Raw genomic sequence first — 20,843 nt, 5'->3', positions numbered from 1 at the left:
TTTTGCCACTGTGCCACCATGTTTGTTTATAGATCCCTATTATTTTGATCCCAAGTGTTCTGTGGAGTCTATTGTTTTATCTGTTGCATTTTTTGGTGATGGACAGCATCATTCTGGGAATCCATTGCAAATTCTAAACATGAACAATGCCGTATGAAACCTAGTATACAGGTTTTCAGATTCACATTAGTATTAATTTTCTAATTAGCTTAATTTGAACTGGACATCAATGAATCAATTGATAATGATTATCCTGTAGCCAGATACACTGTTGGGTGCAAATTGTCATCAAAATGCCACCACAGCTCATTTTATTCAAACAAAATTGGGCTCATTTCTCTTAGCAGCTTATCAGAAAATGAAAAATATCTTATTATTTGATGATCAAAAGTTAAGCTTAAGAACAACAACCAGTTCTGCTTGCATCACTAAGTAAAGTACCTCCACAAATATGAAATGAGCCAAAAGTCATGCTGCAATCCATTTGAAAAGCAGAATTGCTTTGACAAAGGCGGTTTGTTAGACATTACTTTAGCAATGTCCAAGGAATTAAAGTGACCAAAAGCAACATCAACTTGATTTTCTGATGATTTTGATTCCAATGCTTCAGACCATTTGGATGAAAGGTTGACTTGTTTTAGCCACTTCTACACTGAAAATATGAAAAATAAGCAGCAGAAACAAAAAATTGAATGTGAGCAAAATACAGTAGCAGAAAAAATAAGGTATCTCTGGAATGACTGAAGACATTGCACAATCTAATCACTCTGCTGAATGAAGTTTGTGTAATGATCACACTGAGCTTATCAAAGAAATGAAAGCAAAAATTGAAGTATCCAGTAGATCAACAGAAGTTCAGTTATTGACTATGGCCCCAAAATGTTGGTCAATAGAGGAAACAAGTTTGGTATTTCTGAACACAAAACAGCTTGGAAAGTTACAGCAGAAAAAGTTATTGGTGCATTACTTAATGCAAAGATTGGCAAACCACTGTCAAAGAAGGTCATTAATAGATCCAACAGTTTCAATGAAGACAACAAATACAGCAGTATGTGCCCTGGCCAACAGGACTGTGTTTTAGTTCAACTTGGTGGTATTAAAATATAAAAACAGAAGTAGTTGCTACTATGCCATCTTGAAGAACTTAACATGCCCTATCACAATAAATATGGTGCTGAAATTTGTTTCTCCAAATTCTGCAACCTCAGGCCAAAGTGGTGTGTAGCTGTTGGTGCTTCAGGCATTCATTCCATCCATGAATGCACAATACATCAGAATATTAAGCTCATGCTGGAAATTGCTAATGTTGACTAGAAAATGCTAACAGAAAAGGTAGTGTGTGATCTGAGTGCCAAGGACTGTATGATGCCTCATTGTCAAAGCTACCCTGGTGAAAATGCAGTTAAACTTTTCTTGGAAGAAATAGTCCACCACAGGGATGCAGAAGAATTTATTGAATTCAAACAGTGGGTTCACACTGACTATGAAACACTAGAAACAAATGTCTCCATAGTGGAGAACTTTATGGAAAAACCCTGAAAGACCAAAATATACTACTCCAGTGATGTCTCAGCAGCATAATATAAAAACTACAAGAACTATGTGAATTTATGCAACTGTAGAAGTGATTTCAATATTTAGGCTGAAAGGAACTTCTTTGGTACAAGCCATGGGAAATGATGGAGTTGGTGGAGTGACTAAATGGTTGGCTGCATGGGCAAGCCTCCAAAGACCTTGATCCAACCAAATATTGATGCCGAAGAATCTCTTCAACTTTTGTGATCAAAATATAAATGGAATTAAATATATTTTTGTCAGAAAAACTGAAATTGGAGAAAACAAAGTTTCAGAAGAAATTTGGTGATAAAACTGCACAACAGCTGGTATGAGAGAGCATCACCAACTTGTACCAGTTGACTCAAACTGAATTTGTACCTGCAGAATTCTGACACCACTATTCTGTATTTGAAATTACCTGACCTGTCCCCTGGTTGATATGTTGCCTGTATTTATGACAACAAATAGTTGATTGGCAATGTTGCTGAAGTTTCAGTTGAAAAAAATGTTGCATTGATCAAATTTATGCATCTGCCGGGTCGTGCTCATTTCTTTCATTGGCCAGAAAGGCAAGATGTATGTCGGATTCTGGAGCAACACCCGATTTACTTGCTTCCTGCTCTTTCAGTCACATAGTCTGGCTGGCAATATAAATTTCCAGAAACCATGCTGAAGGAAGTGGCTTGTAAATGTAACAGGATGTGAGAAAAGATTACTATCAATTGAAATCAAGCTGTGGACATTGGCTTGGGAACCATATAAGATACGAAGTTTAGGCTTGGGGTCCTATGATAAGATGCCTAATCATTGGCATGGAAACCAGGCAGACACCTACTTGAGGCTTTGGAACCATGAGTATGAAACCAAATTACAGACCTGAGAACCTGGACTAAGAAACCCACTGTACTGGTATGTAGGAAAAGCCAAGGATAACCGCTGTAAGCTCCCGCAAAAGATGTATTTTGCTATGCCGGAAGGCAAGAACAAATGATAAAGACCTCATTCAATTTTTTGTCATCTTATGTCTTGAGTTCTCGTGGAGAGAGGACATGTTTAGATATGAGATGCATGTAGTAGCTTTCACGGTATCTGAATAATAATTTCTCTCAGTGCAAAAATATGAGGCCTTTTTATTTTCTTCCGTGCACCACGAAATGGTCATGCCACACCCGCTGCCTGCAAATGAGGAGGAAGTCTGATAAAAATGAAAATTAAATTACCTACATGGTCAATCATAAGTTTTGTGGCATCTGAAGAAGAAGCACCTAACAGGAGTGTGCAGATCCTGACTACATGAAAGTAAGTTCATGTTAAAGCGGACTCAAAGGAGACGTAGTATAAAAATCCAAAATTTGGGCATTAATTGAAAATAACTGATTTCTATTAATCCCTTTATTTATGCACCCTTTCTTATTATTGCTATTTATGTGCATACATATATAAATTTGCACACCACCTGTGGCTGGTATTGCATGGCTATCGGGTGTGACCCCTTATGGCAATAGGGTTCCCAGTTCAAGTTCTGGAACTGGTAGTGACATCACCATGGACCAATGCAATAGAGTACTAATAATTTCTCAATAACAAAAGCATTAAAAGAAGTCTGTATAAAAGAAAAGTCAGACTTTGAGTATTAAAATAAAAGCTGTTGTATGGAAATGCTCTCTTTTCTTAGGGCACTGTATGCTAGTGTTATTTCATCAAATCTACTTTTCTAGGAGGTTCAAAACTACTCTATCTAATGAGAGTAGTTTTAAAATGTTTTCTAGAAGGCACTTTGGTGCAACATGGGATTGAAAGTACCCTATTTTTAGCTTTTTACCAAAATCATCAACTTTACACTGAATTTGTATAGTAACAGGAAGAGCTAGCGACATCAAATTAAAAATTTTAAAAGAAAAACTTTTAAACATGCTATGCATCAAATTTGACATCTATTACTTAATTATTTAAGGAGCTATGTAACTTGAAACTTTTAAATTTTTTATAGTGTTGATTTTTTGGCTGACTTTGATACAGTTTATCTCCTTATGGTGCACACAGAAACAATAATTATTATTACAATTAAACAGAGAGCAAAAAGTTGTACAAGCAAGCTAAGTTTCATTTTTTTATAACATACCAAGAGACATATTAGGTCTCAAAATTGGTGAAAGCTCACTGTGTTTAACCAAAGTTCATTTGAGACATGTGGTACTCTACCTACAAAATTTCAGCAAAATCCAAGATGGTCGAACAGGGAGTCCTAGACCACTTGACATGGAATGACCCATTGGTCTCCCTGCTGCACCACCTAATTCATCTGTTTCTTTAGATTTCTTGGCCATATTCTTTAGCCCATTTATTGACATGTGGCCTCCTCACAGCTGTTTCTGATGATATTCCCACAGTGCAGCACTGCTATTACTGATGTTCTGATAAAATAACTTAACTGTCAGTGCATGGTCTTTCTTCTCAGTAGTCATTTTGTTTCATATGGAAAACTTCAACCTTCGTAACCCTATATACCAAGAGTCACTTCAGAAAAGACAGCAATAAGTGTCACCTAGTGACACACAGCATACCAACATCAAAACAGAAAAAATTTAACATTCCGACTGCTTACAGTGCCACATTTTCACTTAGTGGCAGAAAGTGGATCTAAGTATTTTATTTTTTTCAGCATACTCCACAAGCCCACAAATTAAAGAACATATGATGGTTCAGCATACTACGGTGTATACAACCTGCATTGCAGAACTCTGAACATCATCAGTTTGATTATAGCCACTGGTTAAGTTGCTAAATGTATCTGCCTGTGTCTCTCTCTTACAAGGGTCATTCAAAGAAAGATGTGCAAATTAGACACACTAAGGAAAGATGGCACATCATTAGTGAAAATTAGGCAGTTGGTAACTGATGTGTGGACTGCCATTAACAATTTGAATTACATGGTCCTATCTACAATTCTGTGTATACTATCTCAGCTACACTAAAGTGGCACAATATTTACCTTTTGGTATTAATGTTTCTCCTGGCAGTTCTTTCATGCAGTGTTATGATCTAGGTAGTATGTTCTAATAGCAGATGTGTGTGCTAAGGAATCTCATTTAAACTGCCTTTGCAATATTTTCTGTCTGAATTAACTTCAGTTTTTCCTACATCTACATCTGTATCAATATCCTGCAAACCACCTTACGGTATGTGGCTGAGGGTAAATCTGGTACCACTAACTGGTACCCCTTCCCTGTTCCACTCTTAAATAGCACATGGGAAAAATGATTGCCAGTAAGCCTCTGTATTAGCTCTAATTTCTCAAATTTTCTCATTGTGGTCATTTTGCAAGACATATGTGGGAGGAAGTAATAGGTTGTCCAACACTTATCAGAAAGTACTCTCTCAACATTTCAATAGTAAACCTCTCCATGATGCATTCTCTCTCTCATGTAGAGTCTGTGACTGGAATTTATTGAGCACCTCTGGCCAGAGGATCATGTGATGAGATGTATTGCCCCTCATTGGATCTTTTCCATCTCTTCTATCAATCTTCCCTGGTAGGAGTACCAGTTTTATGGAAAGTGCTCAAATTTGTCAACCAAGTGCCTTGTAAGTCACTTATTTTCATGGATAAGTTACATTTCCTTAATATTTTCTTCTGAATCTATCCACCATCTGTTTTTCATACTATCCGTTTTATGTGATCATTCCACTTAACGACACTCTGGATAGTTACTCCTCGATTTTTAATGGTAGATACAATTTCCAACAATTTGTCATAAGTGGTGTAGTTGTTTGGTAGTATATTTCTTTTTGTATGTATGTGCAGTACGTTACATTCATATATGTTCAGGGTCAACTGCCAGACTGCACCATTCCTATGTAGATCTTTCTGCAAGTTGATACTGTCTTCTGGCATTGCTACTTTCTTTTAGACAACTGCATCATCTGTAAGTGGTATTGAAGAGCTTTTGACAGTTTCTACTAGATTATTTACACACATTTAAACAGGAACAGTCTTATCACACTTCATTGAGGTACTCCAGAAAATACCTTTACACCTGTCAATTTTGTTCCATTAAGAGTGACATGGTGAGTTCTGTCACAAGGGAGTATCTAATCCAGACACAAATTTGGTCCAATACTTGATAAGCTCATGTTTTTTTTCACTAAACAGTAATGTGGGACAGTGTAAAGTGTCTTCCTGAATTCAAAGAACACAGTATCAACATGAGTGCCCTTGTGTACAGCATTATAACCCTCATGAAGTAACAGGGCAAGCTGAGTTCCGCAAGATTTCTCTTTACAGAATTCATGTTTATTTTTATTGAGGATATTTTTAGTCTCCAAAAGCTTCATAATTCTTGAGCATAAAGCACATTCCATAATTCCATAACAGATTAACATCAATAATATAGTCCTGTAATTATGTGCATCTGTCTTATGACCCTTCTTGGAAACCAGAATGACCTGTACCTTTTTCCAGTTGCTGGGTACAATCTGTCACTCCAGTGAACTATGATAAATTGCTGTTAGAAAGGGAGGAAGTTCATTCTCATGATCTTTGTAGAATTGTACAGGTATCTGGTCATGATGGAAAGTTCATTCTCATTATCTTTGTAGAATCGTACAGGTATCTGATCCTGCTGCTTTGGCATTACCAAGTGATTGCAGTTGCTTTCCCATTCTGTGATCGATTATCTCAATACCTGTTATTTTGATGTTCATAGGATGATTGGTAGGAGAGACTACTATGATCCTCAATGGAGGAATAATTTTGGAAGATGAAATTCAGTATTTCAGCCTTTTCTGTTACCTTTTGTTTCACTGTCAGTACAGTTAATGAGTGACTGAATAGATAATTTCAAACTGCTTAACGATTTTACTTCAGACCAAAACCTCTTAGGTTTCTAAGTCAGATTGGTTGACAATATTTTACTTTCAAAGTTATTGAACACTTCTCTCATAGCACTCTTTATGCTCATTTTCACTTTGTTCAGCTTTTGTTTGTCAAGCTAGATTTTGACTTCTCTTGAATCTGTGATGAAGCTCTGTTTAGATAACAGTTTTCTAACAGGTTTACTAAAACATTGCGGGTTTCTTCCATACATGAAGACCTTGTTCAGGACATTCTTGTCCAAGGCATATTATATGATGATTTTTTTCTTCATTTATCCTTCACATAGAGGAAAAAACTGCACAAACTATATAAGCAACAATCAGTATTCGAGTGAACTTTTAAAGATTGAGGATTTATTTATGTACACTAATGGACAACAATGTTCTTGCCTTTTTTCCAGCTTTTGTGATGAAGAATTTCCTCAATTTAGTTGAAAGAAAATTCATATGCATACACAATTCAATATTTTAACATTAGAAAATGTGACACCTATAACAGTCACCATCTGTCAAGTAGCTAACTAACTTTTGAATGTGAAGTTCATTGATAATCTCATTAACATCAAATAAAATCTTAGAAGTTTTCCATAAGTTAGCTGTTTTCCTTTCAATGTGTTTCATTAATGACTGTCCTTTCTCAGTGTAGAACATAGTTAACATTATAGTGAAATCCAAAAAATTATTTTCAAAATCTGCTGATCTGTTACAAGAAATACACCTAAGGCCTATCAGAGATATACTTACTGAACTACATTTATGGAAAATATTGCCAATCTTCAGTAGCAGTGAGTACCATATGAAGGATGAAGGCAATACAGAATAACAAGTAGAACATTTTCCTTAAAACATATCTAGTGCTGTAGAAGGACCTCTTTCACTCTTGCACCAATCATAAGAATAATAAGAGTGCAACTGTAGAAAGAATGTTCACTATATGAAAAGAGTTAATGTATACTGCTTTTTTATAACTTTGGTATAAGGAATATGCTATGCACCTTTCATGTAAATTATGACCTCTGAACAGTGGTGGTGGTGGTGGTGGATAGTGTTTAATGTCCCGTCGACAATGAGGTCATTAGAGACGGAGCGCAAGCTCGGGTTAGGGAAGGATAGGGAAGGAACTCGGCCGTGCCCTTTCAAAGGAACCATCCCGGCATTTTCCTGAAATGATTTAGGGACATCACGGAAAACCTAAATCAGGATGGCTGGAGACGGGATTAAACCATCGTCCTCCCAAATGCGAGTCCAGTGTGCTAACCACTGCGCCACCTCACTCGGTCTCTGAACAGTAAGATAGGTCTCTGATGTCATTGTGGTCAATCTCTCATTTGACCTTCCTCACAGTAAAAATCATTTAATTTCATGAGCAATTGTCTCAGATACATGTTTATAGATTTTAGGTAGTGCTTCTTTCCATACTGTGACTTGTTAGTGAAGGAGCTTTACGTCTATTACTTCAATAATGTCAATAATCAGAAAAAGTGTTTATGCTGCTGTGCTTGCATAAAAAATCAGATTTCCTCTCATTTAAAGTTCACAGTCAAAACATCACTAATTAATACAATGGTTCATTTGTCCTGTTAAATGTAATTCTGATGATAGATGCCAAAATGTGTTAAGTTGTGAAATGCATGTACATAAAAAGCTATCAAATGAAACATTGTGTTATTTGTTATAGAAATTCCAGCATTAGACCATAAAGATTTATCATCATTCATTATTTGATTCCCAGCACTGGCAAAACATATAATTAAAGTGCAGGTCATACTAGTTGTGTTAGCACATGATACCAATAACAAAAATGATATTTACCTGAGAGGTAGCAGCCGACATAGATCTTTGTCATAAACATGGAGAGTTGTACTTTTTGTAATTTGTGGAGGAAAAATTGATCCATCACTACCATTAAGTCTGTTACATTCCTCAGTTTTCCAGTGCGGCAGATGAGTACGGCCATTGAATGTATCAATTAATCCATAATGTGTGATGTCATCACCACCTGTGAAGACTGTTACATTGTCCTTTGCTGTACCATTTTTCTGAAACATTTTATTACCTGTGTTAGAATAATGATAATATATTACTGGAATAATCACAAGGATTTGCAGACAGAGTAGCTACCATGTGGTTTACTATGTGGCAAGTGGTGTAATTATGCAGGTACTGATTATACAGTGGTATCATTTGGATGTACAGCAATTAATAAATATGGTTTATCCAATAGTTTTGATTTTTATTCTATATGAGATTGTGATTTGTTTCCTCTATGCCTCCCTCTTCCACGAAAGTAATATGAAGTCATGTTCTGCGCCCCCTCCCCCCCACCTCCCCCCCTCCTTCTCACTCGGCTCATGTCATGGATATGCTTTTGTTTGGATATGCACTGTTTAGAGTATAAAGTTAAAAGCAGACCAGCAGTATTTGTGAGCAGTTATTGTTGTAAGACTAACTGGTGCTTTCTAGCCACTTTTCTGCTTTTGTGTATAATGCATAAATGGAACAATTAACCTTAAAATAATTGTTTGAAAAATGCTTATCTATAAAAAAAATTGAAGTGTGAAAACTTTTAGTGTCATAAATAAAATACTCACCCCATACAGAAGTCCGAACTCTTCATATGGAAGCTTCTGTTCTTTGCTGACAACATCCTTTGCAAGTTTGAGCAAAGGGTCTTCATAACCCCAAAGTAGCTGGGCCACAGACACTTCTACAAAAGGTTTTATTTTCAAGATGTCCATTATGGAGGCCATGGCCAGTCGCAAGAAACGTGCTGCATGCTTGCTCTGAGATGTTGCACTCTGTTGCAGATAAGAGAGTAAATATGAAGTTGTTACAAACAAGAACATACCAATATAAGGCTCTGAAAGTATGTCAACTTTTAAAGTATTTTTTGTTTTACAAAAATGGAAAATTCTGAATGAACCAAACAATCAAATTATCAGTGAATGACCAGATTGGTTTTCTTTCACTTGATATTTAGCTGCATATGCAAGTTATGTCTAAGTAACTAATAGTCTATGGACTGCAAAGACAACATAAATTTTCGCCGCATTTGTTTATGCCCTAGCAACATTGCAGGGGTGAAGCAATAAAAGTTCTTGGGTGCAGTTCAGTTGTATAGCTTAAAAAGCCCGTTAATTGAAATAATGAAACATTAACAGAAATTTCATTTGTTTAAATCTGGTAAATGAAAAAGACATCACACGCTATCAGGCTATGCATATAAGAAAATTGATCATGGTGGAGAAATAATTACATAAAAGGTAAGAGTATGGTCCTCATTTGGCCTTGAGAGATAGTAATATCAGTGGTATTCTAAGTGGAGGGGTTTTATCTACTATCATTCCCATTAATCAATTAATAATTTGTATCCTGTGGATAACATCAAGAAAGGACATATGTATTCTATGGATACTACAGGATTTGGCAGTGGACATGGATGTGTTAAAGAAAATGGAAGGAAGGAAAGAAAGGAGGAAGGGTGGGTTCAACATTGTGTCAATATTGAGATCACTAGAGAGAGAGCACAAGCTCCAATTGCTTAAAGGATGGGGGAAGAAATTGATCATGCCCTTTCAAAGCGAGCACTGTGCCACCTCACAAAAAGTAGAAGGGGGCCATTTCTGTAACTTTTTACTAATCATTTGCATTTCTCTAATTATAACTGTTCTTTTATTTACTTTTCATGTAATTATATTTTACAGAAATTCTTCAACTTTAGATATGTGTCCAGCTCCAAATTATGTATTTTAACACACAACAGAAAAATCCCACACTATGCAGAACTGGCATCAGATAGTAATGGAAAACATGTTGCTAGATAGTTTTCCCCACCCATTAACATAAAAATATTGAACTAACTCCTTTTGTCCTGTGGACAAAATACTGTATATGCTGGAATATTCCAGTATATGACTACAGTCTAATAACCCTGAAATGCCTTAACTTAGAATAGATGTGCAACGCGACCTTTGTATCTTGGGGGAGAAAGGGTGGATGTAGGAACAACAGCTTTGTCGAATTTAAAAGTCTATGCTCTCAAAATAAGAGTGATCCATCTGCCAATTGTGATGAAGTTATAGTATTATTAACGTGTGCTTGAAGGTGAAAGGTGTTTATCACCATATAGCAGAGATGCTGAGTTGCACGTAGGCACAACAAAAAGACTGTCAGAACAGAAAATGAGCTTTTGGCCAACAAGGCATTCATTGGAGATTGAACACACACGAACACACACACACACACACACACACACACACACACACACACACAGAGCATTACCGACAAACAAATACAGTGTATGGCTATGGGAACTTGCATGGCACCATCCCATGCCAACCTATTCATGGACCATCTAGACGAATCTTTCCTGAACACCTAGAATCACAAATCCTGCACCTATTTCAGATTCATCGATGACATATTCATGATGTGGATTGAGGATGAGGACACCCTGTCCACATTCCTTCAGAACCTCAACACGTTCTCTCCCATTCACTTCACCTCATCTTATTCAACCAAACAAGCCACTTTCCTCAATGTTTACCTCCACATCGAAAGATGGTTACACCAGGACCTCCACCCATATGAAACCTACCAACTACTATCAATACCTCCACTTCATCAGCTGTAACCCATCCCATTCCATTCCAAGAAGTTCGTTCGATATAGCCTAGCCACCTATGGCTATAACATCTATAGTGATGAGTTGTCCCTCTGAAAATATACTGAGGGTCTCTCTAAGGCCTTTACAGACTATAATTACCCTCCAAACCTTGTACAAACTGTTGCCCCATGCCTTATCTCTCCAGTCACCCACCACCTCCCAAAGTCCCACTATCTGCCCACAGAGAAACATTCCTCTCTTTACTCAGTACTATCCAGGACTGGACAGCTGAATTACATCCTCCACCAGGGTTTTGACTACCTCTCATTGTGCCCTGAAATGATGAGCGTCCTACCAACTACCCATCCCAACCCTCCTACATTGATATTTCGTCGTCCGCCGAACCTACACAGTATATTTGTCCATCCTTACCCAACCCCTTCTCCCAATCCCTTATCTCATGGCTCATATCACTGCAGTAGACCTAGATGCAAGACCTGTCCCATACATCCTCCCACCCCCACTTACTCCAGTTTAGTCACAAGCATCACCTATCGCATCAAAGGCAGGGCTACCTGTGAAAGCAGTCAAGTGATCTACAAACTAAGCTGCATCCACTGTGCTGCATTCTATGCTGGCTTGACAACAAACAATCTTTCTGTCCATATGTTGCATGAATGGCTACTGAAACTGTGGTCAAGAAACAGCTGGACCACCCTATTACTGAGCACACCACCCAACACAACATTCTTCATTTCAATGACTGCTTCACAGCCTCTGCCACTTGGATCCTTCCCACCAACACCAGCTTTTCTGAACTGCGCAGATGGGAACTCTCCCTGCAATATATCCTATGTTCCCATAACCATTGTGGCCTCATTGTCCTTTTGCCACCTATCTCCTTCCCTGTTCCCATTTCAGTGCTGAACAGTCTTCTATTCCACCAATGCACGCAAAGTCATTTCACCTCTCTCCTTTTACTCTAACCCTCTCCCCCCTTGCTTTCCATCTAACCTCCTGACTAGTATCTGGTTACCCTACCTCTCTTCACCTCACCTATGTATGCTCCCAAAAGCAGCACTTTACTGTGCCCCACTCTACTGGGCTATCCTTCCCCCTCCCTGCCCCAGCCACCTCCTTACTCCCACCACATGGTTGCATCTCCCATCATGCACAGCCGCTTGCAGAGTGGCTTCAGCAGCCAGAGACTGTGGTCATGTGTGCGAGTCACATTTGCGTGCATATGTTTTTCTATGTTCTGTCTGCAACAAAGGCCTTGTTGGCTGAAAGCTCATTTTCTGACAGTTTTTTTGTAGTTGTGGCTGTCTGCAAATCTGCACACATTGAGTAGCAACTATCCTTTTCACAATATTTTGACATTCCATCCGGATTTTCCATTATTGAAAGGTGTTTATCTTGATACGTGCACAATACTTAAAGTTTAACTCACCAGCATGGGTATGTTGGGAACCACAACCATATCCTCCTCACTGCCAGCAGAATTCAGTTCATCAAACTTAAACACTTTGCGCTGGTTGAATGTCAAAGTGTCATTGTCATTGAATTCCAGGTTCACCTTCTCCCAGTGTTGTCTGGAAATCAAATGAAACAAACTGTAACAAGATGCTAAGAGACACAATGTCTCACAACATTATGTCTTATTGATAAGTAAACAACACAGTTAATTATGGAGTAGAGAAGGAACCAAAAAAATACAAGTTCACATATGAAATGGCAGATTCCACACAGCTAAAGAGAGGAAACAAGGAAACTTCAGTTAATAAACATCTCTGTACTGAATACTTAGAATAAGTATGATGGTTCAGAGTGTCATCTACAGCATGTTATGATTTGAAATAAGTCCAGGACAGCAATGTAAGACACTTCAGTACATGAGCCCACACTGTGATTAGCACTGCTAGCCTAGATTCAATCCATATCACTTACAATATTCAATGTAAATAACAAAACATTCTATGGATTAGACGAGCATTCAAGGAGAACAGGTTTCATTTTACTTTTAAAAATTTAACTTAATGTGTCAAGCTTTTTACATCATTTAACAAAGTGTCAGTAGTGTCTGTCCAACATAATTAAAGCTTTTTCAATGAAAATATTTCCTTAAAAACGGAACTGTGTTTTTTGGTCTATGGTGAGAAAAATTTAGTGATATAACTCTTTTGTAAATCCAACAAGTTCTAGAGTAAACACACACTTAATATGCAGATTTTTATGCTCTTGCAGCTGTTTCAATGATCCATCATATGGAAGTTATTCCTCTTTCCACTCTCTAAAGAATGGTGTATACATCACATATCGCTTTTTGGTGCTAGTTTCCAGATGACACATCATTCAGTTGGTCATAACGACAGCATAAAATCCCCACATACAGTCTACTTTTAACCTCGATATTTACTGTTAGACCAACAAAGGAATTTATGTTTTACAGATTTCCTATTTCATTGTTTCACAAAAATAAAGAAGTTCTTTACTGACTAATATTGTTACAAAAACATTGGTATTTCATTAAGCCTGTATCACTATTTTTCTGGGTGAAGAGATATTACAAATATTTTTAACAAGTCAAATGTTATTTGATACATGCCTATATATCCTAGTGGATAAATGAAAAGCTGTTCACTGATGATGCTGATTTGTACAGATAAATCAGAACACTAGGATCACATAAAAATGGAATACAGAAGATGAATGCTTAGTGAAGGGACATGCAGTTGACCCTCCAACATAAATAAATGTAACATATAGGACAGAGTTAGACAGAAATACTTGTTATTGTTTGTTAGCACAGATAACAATAATCACCGGAAAATGGTCACACTCATTAAATGCATACAGTGTGATTTAAAGTGGAATGACTACATAAAATGACCGTAGCAAATGCACATGCTAGACAGAGAATCAGTGGAAGAATACTCTATCATCGAAGGATGAAGCTTACTAGAGAGAACTGATGGAAGAAATACACAACATCAAAAGCAGGGCAATGTGAAAAGGCCACAGAGATGCTCATTCAACTCCTGTGACAGACACTTAAAATTCCAAGATTGTAATTTCCTACAAGAGTCAACCAGTGTATTGCTACCTCTCACATATACATATAACATGAGGAAAATTTGAGTTGACACTGAGTTATACTAGCAATCGTCATTTGCATTCACCATTTGCAACTGGAACAAGGAAGGAGGGAGCAAATCACTCCAAAAGCCAATGCTGGACAATGAAAACCAGTGAACCAACCATACCATACAATACACAGCTGCCAACTTGTTATGAGGTACAGAACTCACCACCCATGTTCATGTATTGCTACTCTCTGTAGATACTAGCCTAGGCACAGGAACGCACTTGTGGTTGCTCAAAACATGGAACAAATCTCTCCTGGAGTTGGTACATGTGGATGGCAAGGTAAAAATATGCCCAAAGCAGCATGAGGTTCTATACTTCCCTACATCTTGATAGTAGTGAAATTAATGTGGAGGATTGAGAATGGTAATAGTATTTTCATGTAAGGGATCATGAAACTATGGAACTGCAGGGCATATCTTAGCTATAACTACATGTTCACTCTCCCTTCAAACCTGTCAATATCATGTGCCACATCTACCATAAAACTGTTGCTAAGCTGATGTAGGGTACATTAACAAAAATTAACAATTCTATTACATCAAAGTATGCAATGCAGATGACACACATTCATGCTGCTCATAGACCAACCTTTAAGTGCAAATTTTGTGAAGAGCTCTTTATACTCTTTGTTTATGTTGTTCGGCATGGCTGTGGTGTGGTAACTGCTAGGCTTAGCAACCAGTTTCATATTTAGTTTACAGCTGGTACTGAATTACTTTATTACTGTGATACGTGCTGCTTGTCAACTTTACCTCTTTCAGGAATACAGTAGAGTGATTCTCCAGTGAGAGACATTTACAAAGAATCATACTGAGAATCTGACATGCTGTCATTTCTCTCACCAGCCAACTATACAGCAATGTACTGTCTCAAACATTTGTTTGTTTGCCGACAGCATCCTGCAAGTTACCTGTACCTTCTGGTGGACAATCCACCACTTTGCTGTTTCCAGATATTTGAGAAATGCGTTATGGTATTAGAGTGCTTGTGCCCCACCATTGTGTTGCCAGACCTAATTCACAGAGAATTGGCTCTTGGAAAGATGGTTTGAAAAATCTGTGGGAAATATGTAAAAGTGAGGACAAAAAGAAAGGAAGGATAGAGGTACATACATTTTGGAACATTAGATATGGATTTCTTTATAAAATGTTGTGAACAAAATTGGTACATTGGTGCAACTGTACTCCAAAGTACCGTACTTTTCTGTTCATTGAAAGTACCAAGTTTAGTTCAAATGGTTCAAATGGCTCTGAGCACTATGGGACTTAACATCTATGGTCATCAGTCCCCTAGAACTTAGAACTACTTAAACCTAGCTAACCTAAGGACATCACACACATCCATGCCCGAGGCAGGATTCGAACCTGCGACCGTAGCAGTTGCGCAGCTCCGGACTGAGTGCCTAGAACCGCTAGACCACCGCAGCCGGCACCAACTTTAGGCTGGTAATAAAATGTTAATGACATGTTTCAGAATAAGTCAATAAGATATTTAAATGTTAATAATCATCTTTTAATGTGAATTGTGAACAGTTAGGCTCTGTGGTCAACCTTAACCATTTTGCAGTCACATTGACTGAGGAGAGAAACAACTATCAATAAGAAACGATTATTCTTGAACAAGCCGCAAAGAAACCAGTCACATCGTTATTCTTGTACAAGCCGCAAAAAATTTAGCGTAACCTCCCAACAGAAAAATCTCGTTTAAGTTCCCAATAGAAAAAATTCTTTCCAATAATAAAATTTCAAGTTTTAATGTGACCTTCCATTAAAAACTGACTGCATATCGGGATTAATAAGTTTTGACGTCAGCAGCGCTGCGTGATGACCCTGTGAAATCATCCTGAATAAACAGAAAAATTCTTACCTCACAATGATGTCACCGGATAACGCTATCTACACTCCTGCAAATTGAAATAAGAACACCGTGAATTCATTGTCCCAGGAAGGGGAAACTTTATTGACACATTCCTGGGGTCAGATACATCACATGATCACACTGACAGAACCACAGGCACATAGACACAGGCAACAGAGCATGCACAATGTCGGCACTAGTACAGTGTATATCCACCTTTCGCAGCAATGCAGGCTGCTATTCTCCCATGGAGACGATCGTAGAGATGCTGGATGTAGTCCTGTGGAACGGCTTGCCATGCCATTTCCACCTGGCGCCTCAGTTGGACCAGCGTTCGTGCTGGACGTGCAGACCGCGTGAGACGACGCTTCATCCAGTCCCAAACATGCTCAATGGGGGACAGATTCGGAGATCTTGCTGGCCAGGGTAGTTGACTTACACCTTCTAGAGCACGTTGGGTGGCACGGGATACATGCGGACGTGCATTGTCCTGTTGGAACAGCAAGTTCCCTTGCCGGTCTAGGAATGGTAGAACGATGGGTTCGATGACGGTTTGGATGTACCGTGCACTATTCAGTGTCCCCTCGACGATCACCAGTGGTGTACGGCCAGTGTAGGAGATCGCTCCCCACACCATGACGCCGGGTGTTGGCCCTGTGTGCCTCGGTCGTATGCAGTCCTGATTGTGGCGCTCACCTGCACGGCGCCAAACACGCATACGACCATCATTGGCACCAAGGCAGAAGCGACTCTCATCGCTGAAGACGACACGTCTCCATTCGTCCCTCCATTCACGCCTGTCGCGACACCACTGGAGGCGGGCTGCACGATGTTGGGGCGTGAGCGGAAGACGGCCTAACGGTGTGCGGGACCGTAGCCCAGCTTCATGGAGACGGTTGCGAATGGTCCTCGCCGATACCCCAGGAGCAACAGTGTCCCTAATTTGCTGGGAAGTGGCGGTGCGGTCCCCTACGGCATTGCGTAGGATCCTACGGTCTTGGCGTGCATCCGTGCGTCGCTGCGGTCCGGTCCCAGGTCGACGGGCACATGCACCTTCCGCCGACCACTGGCGACAACATTGATGTACTGTGGAGACCTCACGCCCCACGTGTTGAGCAATTCGGCGGTACGTCCACCCGGCCTCCCGCATGCCCACTATACGCCCTCGCTCAAAGTCCGTCAACTGCACATACGGTTCACGTCCACGCTGTCGCGGCGTGCTACCAGTGTTAAAGACTGCGATGGAGCTCCGTATGCCACGGCAAACTGGCTGACACTGACGGCGGCGGTGCACAAATGCTGCGCAGCTAGCGCCATTCGACGGCCAACACCGCGGTTCCTGGTGTGTCCGCTGTGCCGTGCGTGTGATCATTGCTTGTACAGCCCTCTCGCAGTGTCCGGAGCAAGTATGGTGGGTCTGACACACCGGTGTCAATGTGTTCTTTTTTCCATTTCCAGGAGTGTACTTTTTCGTAATAAAGCAAATACAAAAGCTAGTAAACCGAAAGACTGGAATACCGCTAAACGCAAAGTTCAAAGAAATTAAAGAAAAGGAATAGCATTTTTAGTCATAACTTGCAATGAAAAGAGAGATAATTTATCTTTATTTAGACAGGAAAAGCAAGTTTATGTTTTATTTAAAGTGATTAATTATAAATGAAAAGTTATTCCATTTAATTCTGTAAGGCTGAGATTAACGAAATAGTTCATTGCGATAAAATTTCAGCAGAGTCAAGGATATTGTTGTGGCATGGCGCTCAGAGATCACTGATGGAGCTACTTATAGCAGTTATCGTCATTAACAACGAGATATAATTAATATTAAATTATATCTGTGGCTTGTGAACATGTTCTCCAATTTATGTAAAAATTAATAACCTTCTCACTGATTGATTCTATGTACGATTATTCGTTGAAGCGTGAAGAGAGGAGCAACTACAAGAGGCAACGGATCCAGGAGTATAAGATGAATTCTTCTGTTATATACGAAACCTACCGTTTCTGGTACCTACGTTGTTGTTAAAGTGTTTAGTTGTGTTGTCAGAGTACACAGAGTAAGCTTCTCTATAGGCTGCTGTTATCGGTAAAGTAAATACTTCACTCGTACTCCCTGTAGACTGTCACATTTAGTATTTTTCTGGTGACATATTAGCTTTGGTGGTAGTTAATCTTTCGAATCTAGTGAACCCTGATATACAGATGTGTTGTTGCTTTAATATCCAGATGGCTACCACTGATCCTATTATATCATTAAACGTGTTATTGTGTCCATCCTTTTGTAGTGGTGTTGTAGTGAGCTGTAGAGTAATTTACACTACTGGCCATTAAAATTGCTACACAAAGAAGAAATGCAGATGATAAACGGGTATTCATTGGACAAATATACTAGAACTAACATGTGATTACCCTTTCACACAATTTGGGTGCATAGACCCCGAGAAATCAGTACCCAGAACAACCACCTCTGGCCGTAATAACGGCCTTGATACGCCTCGGCATTGAGTCAAACAAAGCTGGGATGGCGTGTACAGGTACAGCTGCCCATGCAGCTTCAACACGTTACCACAGTTCATCAAGAGTAGTGACGGGAGTATTGTGACGAGCCAGTCGCTCGGCCACCATTGACCAGACGTTTTCAGTTGGTGAGAGATCTGGAGAATGTGCTGGCCAGGGCAGCAGTAGAACATTTCCTGTATCCAGAAAGTTCCGTACAGGACCTGCAACATGCGGTCGTGCATTATCCTGCTGAAATGTAGGATTTGGGTAGGGATAGAATGAAGGGTAGAGCCACGCGTCGTAACACATCTGAAATGTAACGTCCACTGTTCAAAGTGTCGTCAATGCGAACGAGAGGTGACCGAGACGTGTAAGCAATGGCACCCCATAACATCACGCCGGGTGATACGCCAGTATGGTGATGACGAATACACGCTTCCAATGTGCGTTCACCGCGATGTCGCCAGACACAGATGCGACCATCATGATGCTGTAAACAAAACCTGGATTCATCCGAAAAAATGACGTTTTGCCATTCGTGCACCCAGGTTCGTCGTTGAGTACACCATCGCAGGCGCTCCTGTCTGTGATGCAGCATCAAAGGTATCCGCAGCCATGGTCTCCGAGCTGATAGTCCATCCTGCTGCAAACGTCGTCGAACTGTTCGTGCAGATGATTGTTGTCTTGCAAACGTCCCCATCTGTTGACTCAGGGACCGAGACGTGGCTCCATGATCCGTTACAGCCATGCGGATCAGATGCCTGTCATCTCGACTGCTAGTGATACGAGGCCGTTGGGATCCAGCACGGCGTTCCGTATTACCCTCCTGAACCCACCGATTCCATATTCTGCTAACAGTCATCGGCTCTCGACCAACGCAAGCAGCAATGTCGCGATACGATAAACCGCAATCGCAATAGGCTACAATCCGACCTTTATCAAAGTCGGAAACGTGATGGTACGCATTTCTCCTCCTTACACGAGGCATCACAACAACGTTTCACCAGGAAACGCCGCTCAACTGCTGTTTGTGTATGAGAAATCGGTTGGAAACTTTCCTCATGTCAGCACGTTGTAGGTGCCGCCACCGGCGCCAACCTTGTGTGAATGCTCTGAAAAGCTAATCATTTGAATATCACAGTATCTTCTTCCTGTAGGTTAAATTTCGCGTCTGTAGCACGTCATCTTCGTGGTGTAGCAACTTTAATGATCAGTAGTGTATAGCGTGAGACGCTGATCTTGCGTGATATCGTTGTGTTAGTATAGACGATTATTTCAAGTCACACAGATTACGTCGTCGTGTGTAGGCAAAGTCTTGTCACGACAACTTCTTGCAGTATTAAGAGAGTGAGCTACACTGCCCGACGTTGCGTTTCACCTACGTGCGTACGGCAACGCTGTTCGTACAGTCTATCTCCTACGAGATAGTGGTACCTAGAGGGTGGCGCAGTACAATATACAAGCGGTTAGATAGAGAGAATGGAGGAGGAAATGGATAGAAGAGAGGGGAGGAAGTGGCTATGCACGAGTGTGGACAATGTAAAGGATAGTGGGCAGCTAAAGATGGAAAAAGGGAGGGGGAGGAAGATGCGGTCAGAGGGAGGGAGAACGAGGAGGTGGGCACACAGGCGAAGGAAATGGTGGACATTACTCCTTTACCACTAAACCTATTCGCAACGCAATTTCCAGACAATATCGACATATACTATTGAACGTACCTGCAAAATTATGTCTTTGTTCGACACAGTTCAGGAGACATGACGTCGTAAACATTGAGATTCCTGAAAGACTAGCTTCTGATTACTACTTAAACCTAATTAACCTAAGGACATCACACACATCCATGCCCGAGGCAGGATTTGAACCTGCGCCCGTAGCGGTCGCGCGATTCCAGACTGAAGCGCCTAGAACCGCTCGGTCACAACCGTCGGTGATTGCGATTCTTAAAATAAACTGGGTTACTGGTGTCCTACTAAAAGTAAAGCTGCCATCAACCTCGACATTGTGCTGGACACGGTAATGCACTAACCCATTGGTACACCCTGATCTTCCTCAAAGCTTTGAACTGAGACACAGATGCAATTTGATATTTTTCACGTTAGCAAATCAATTTGAGGTGAAAGAAACGATAAAATAATAAAGTCCTGGACCTACTGGAGAATGAACTCTGGACGTTAGGATTTGTAGTCCGAGGCTTATCCTGTGAATCACTGAACTTTTTTTTTCTTTTCATCATTTTGTGACACGATGCCAGCGACAAAAAGTTTCGTAAAGGTTTGAACTTTGTTCGATGTCACTAAGTTCT

General features: G+C 39.9%; 1 protein-coding gene across 2 annotated transcripts in view; it reads right to left on the bottom strand.

Annotated features, from left to right (window-relative positions):
- Window positions 1-20,843, bottom strand: part of LOC124625800 (lysosome membrane protein 2) — a 618,718-nt gene that overhangs the window by 14,169 nt on the left and 583,706 nt on the right. For both annotated transcript variants that reach the window (XM_047149260.1, XM_047149259.1), the window contains exons 4-6: window positions 12,489-12,630; window positions 9,024-9,230; window positions 8,245-8,471 (exon numbers count right to left, since the gene is read on the bottom strand). In XM_047149260.1, coding sequence (XP_047005216.1) covers window positions 8,245-8,471; window positions 9,024-9,230; window positions 12,489-12,630 — 576 coding nt within the window. The remainder of the gene's footprint in view (window positions 1-8,244; window positions 8,472-9,023; window positions 9,231-12,488; window positions 12,631-20,843) is intronic.

This window comes from Schistocerca americana, chromosome 8 (assembly GCF_021461395.2).
Source record: "Schistocerca americana isolate TAMUIC-IGC-003095 chromosome 8, iqSchAmer2.1, whole genome shotgun sequence".
In the NCBI taxonomy this organism is placed as follows: Eukaryota; Metazoa; Arthropoda; class Insecta; order Orthoptera; family Acrididae; genus Schistocerca; species Schistocerca americana.
This window is presented reverse-complemented; position numbering and strand designations above follow the sequence as displayed.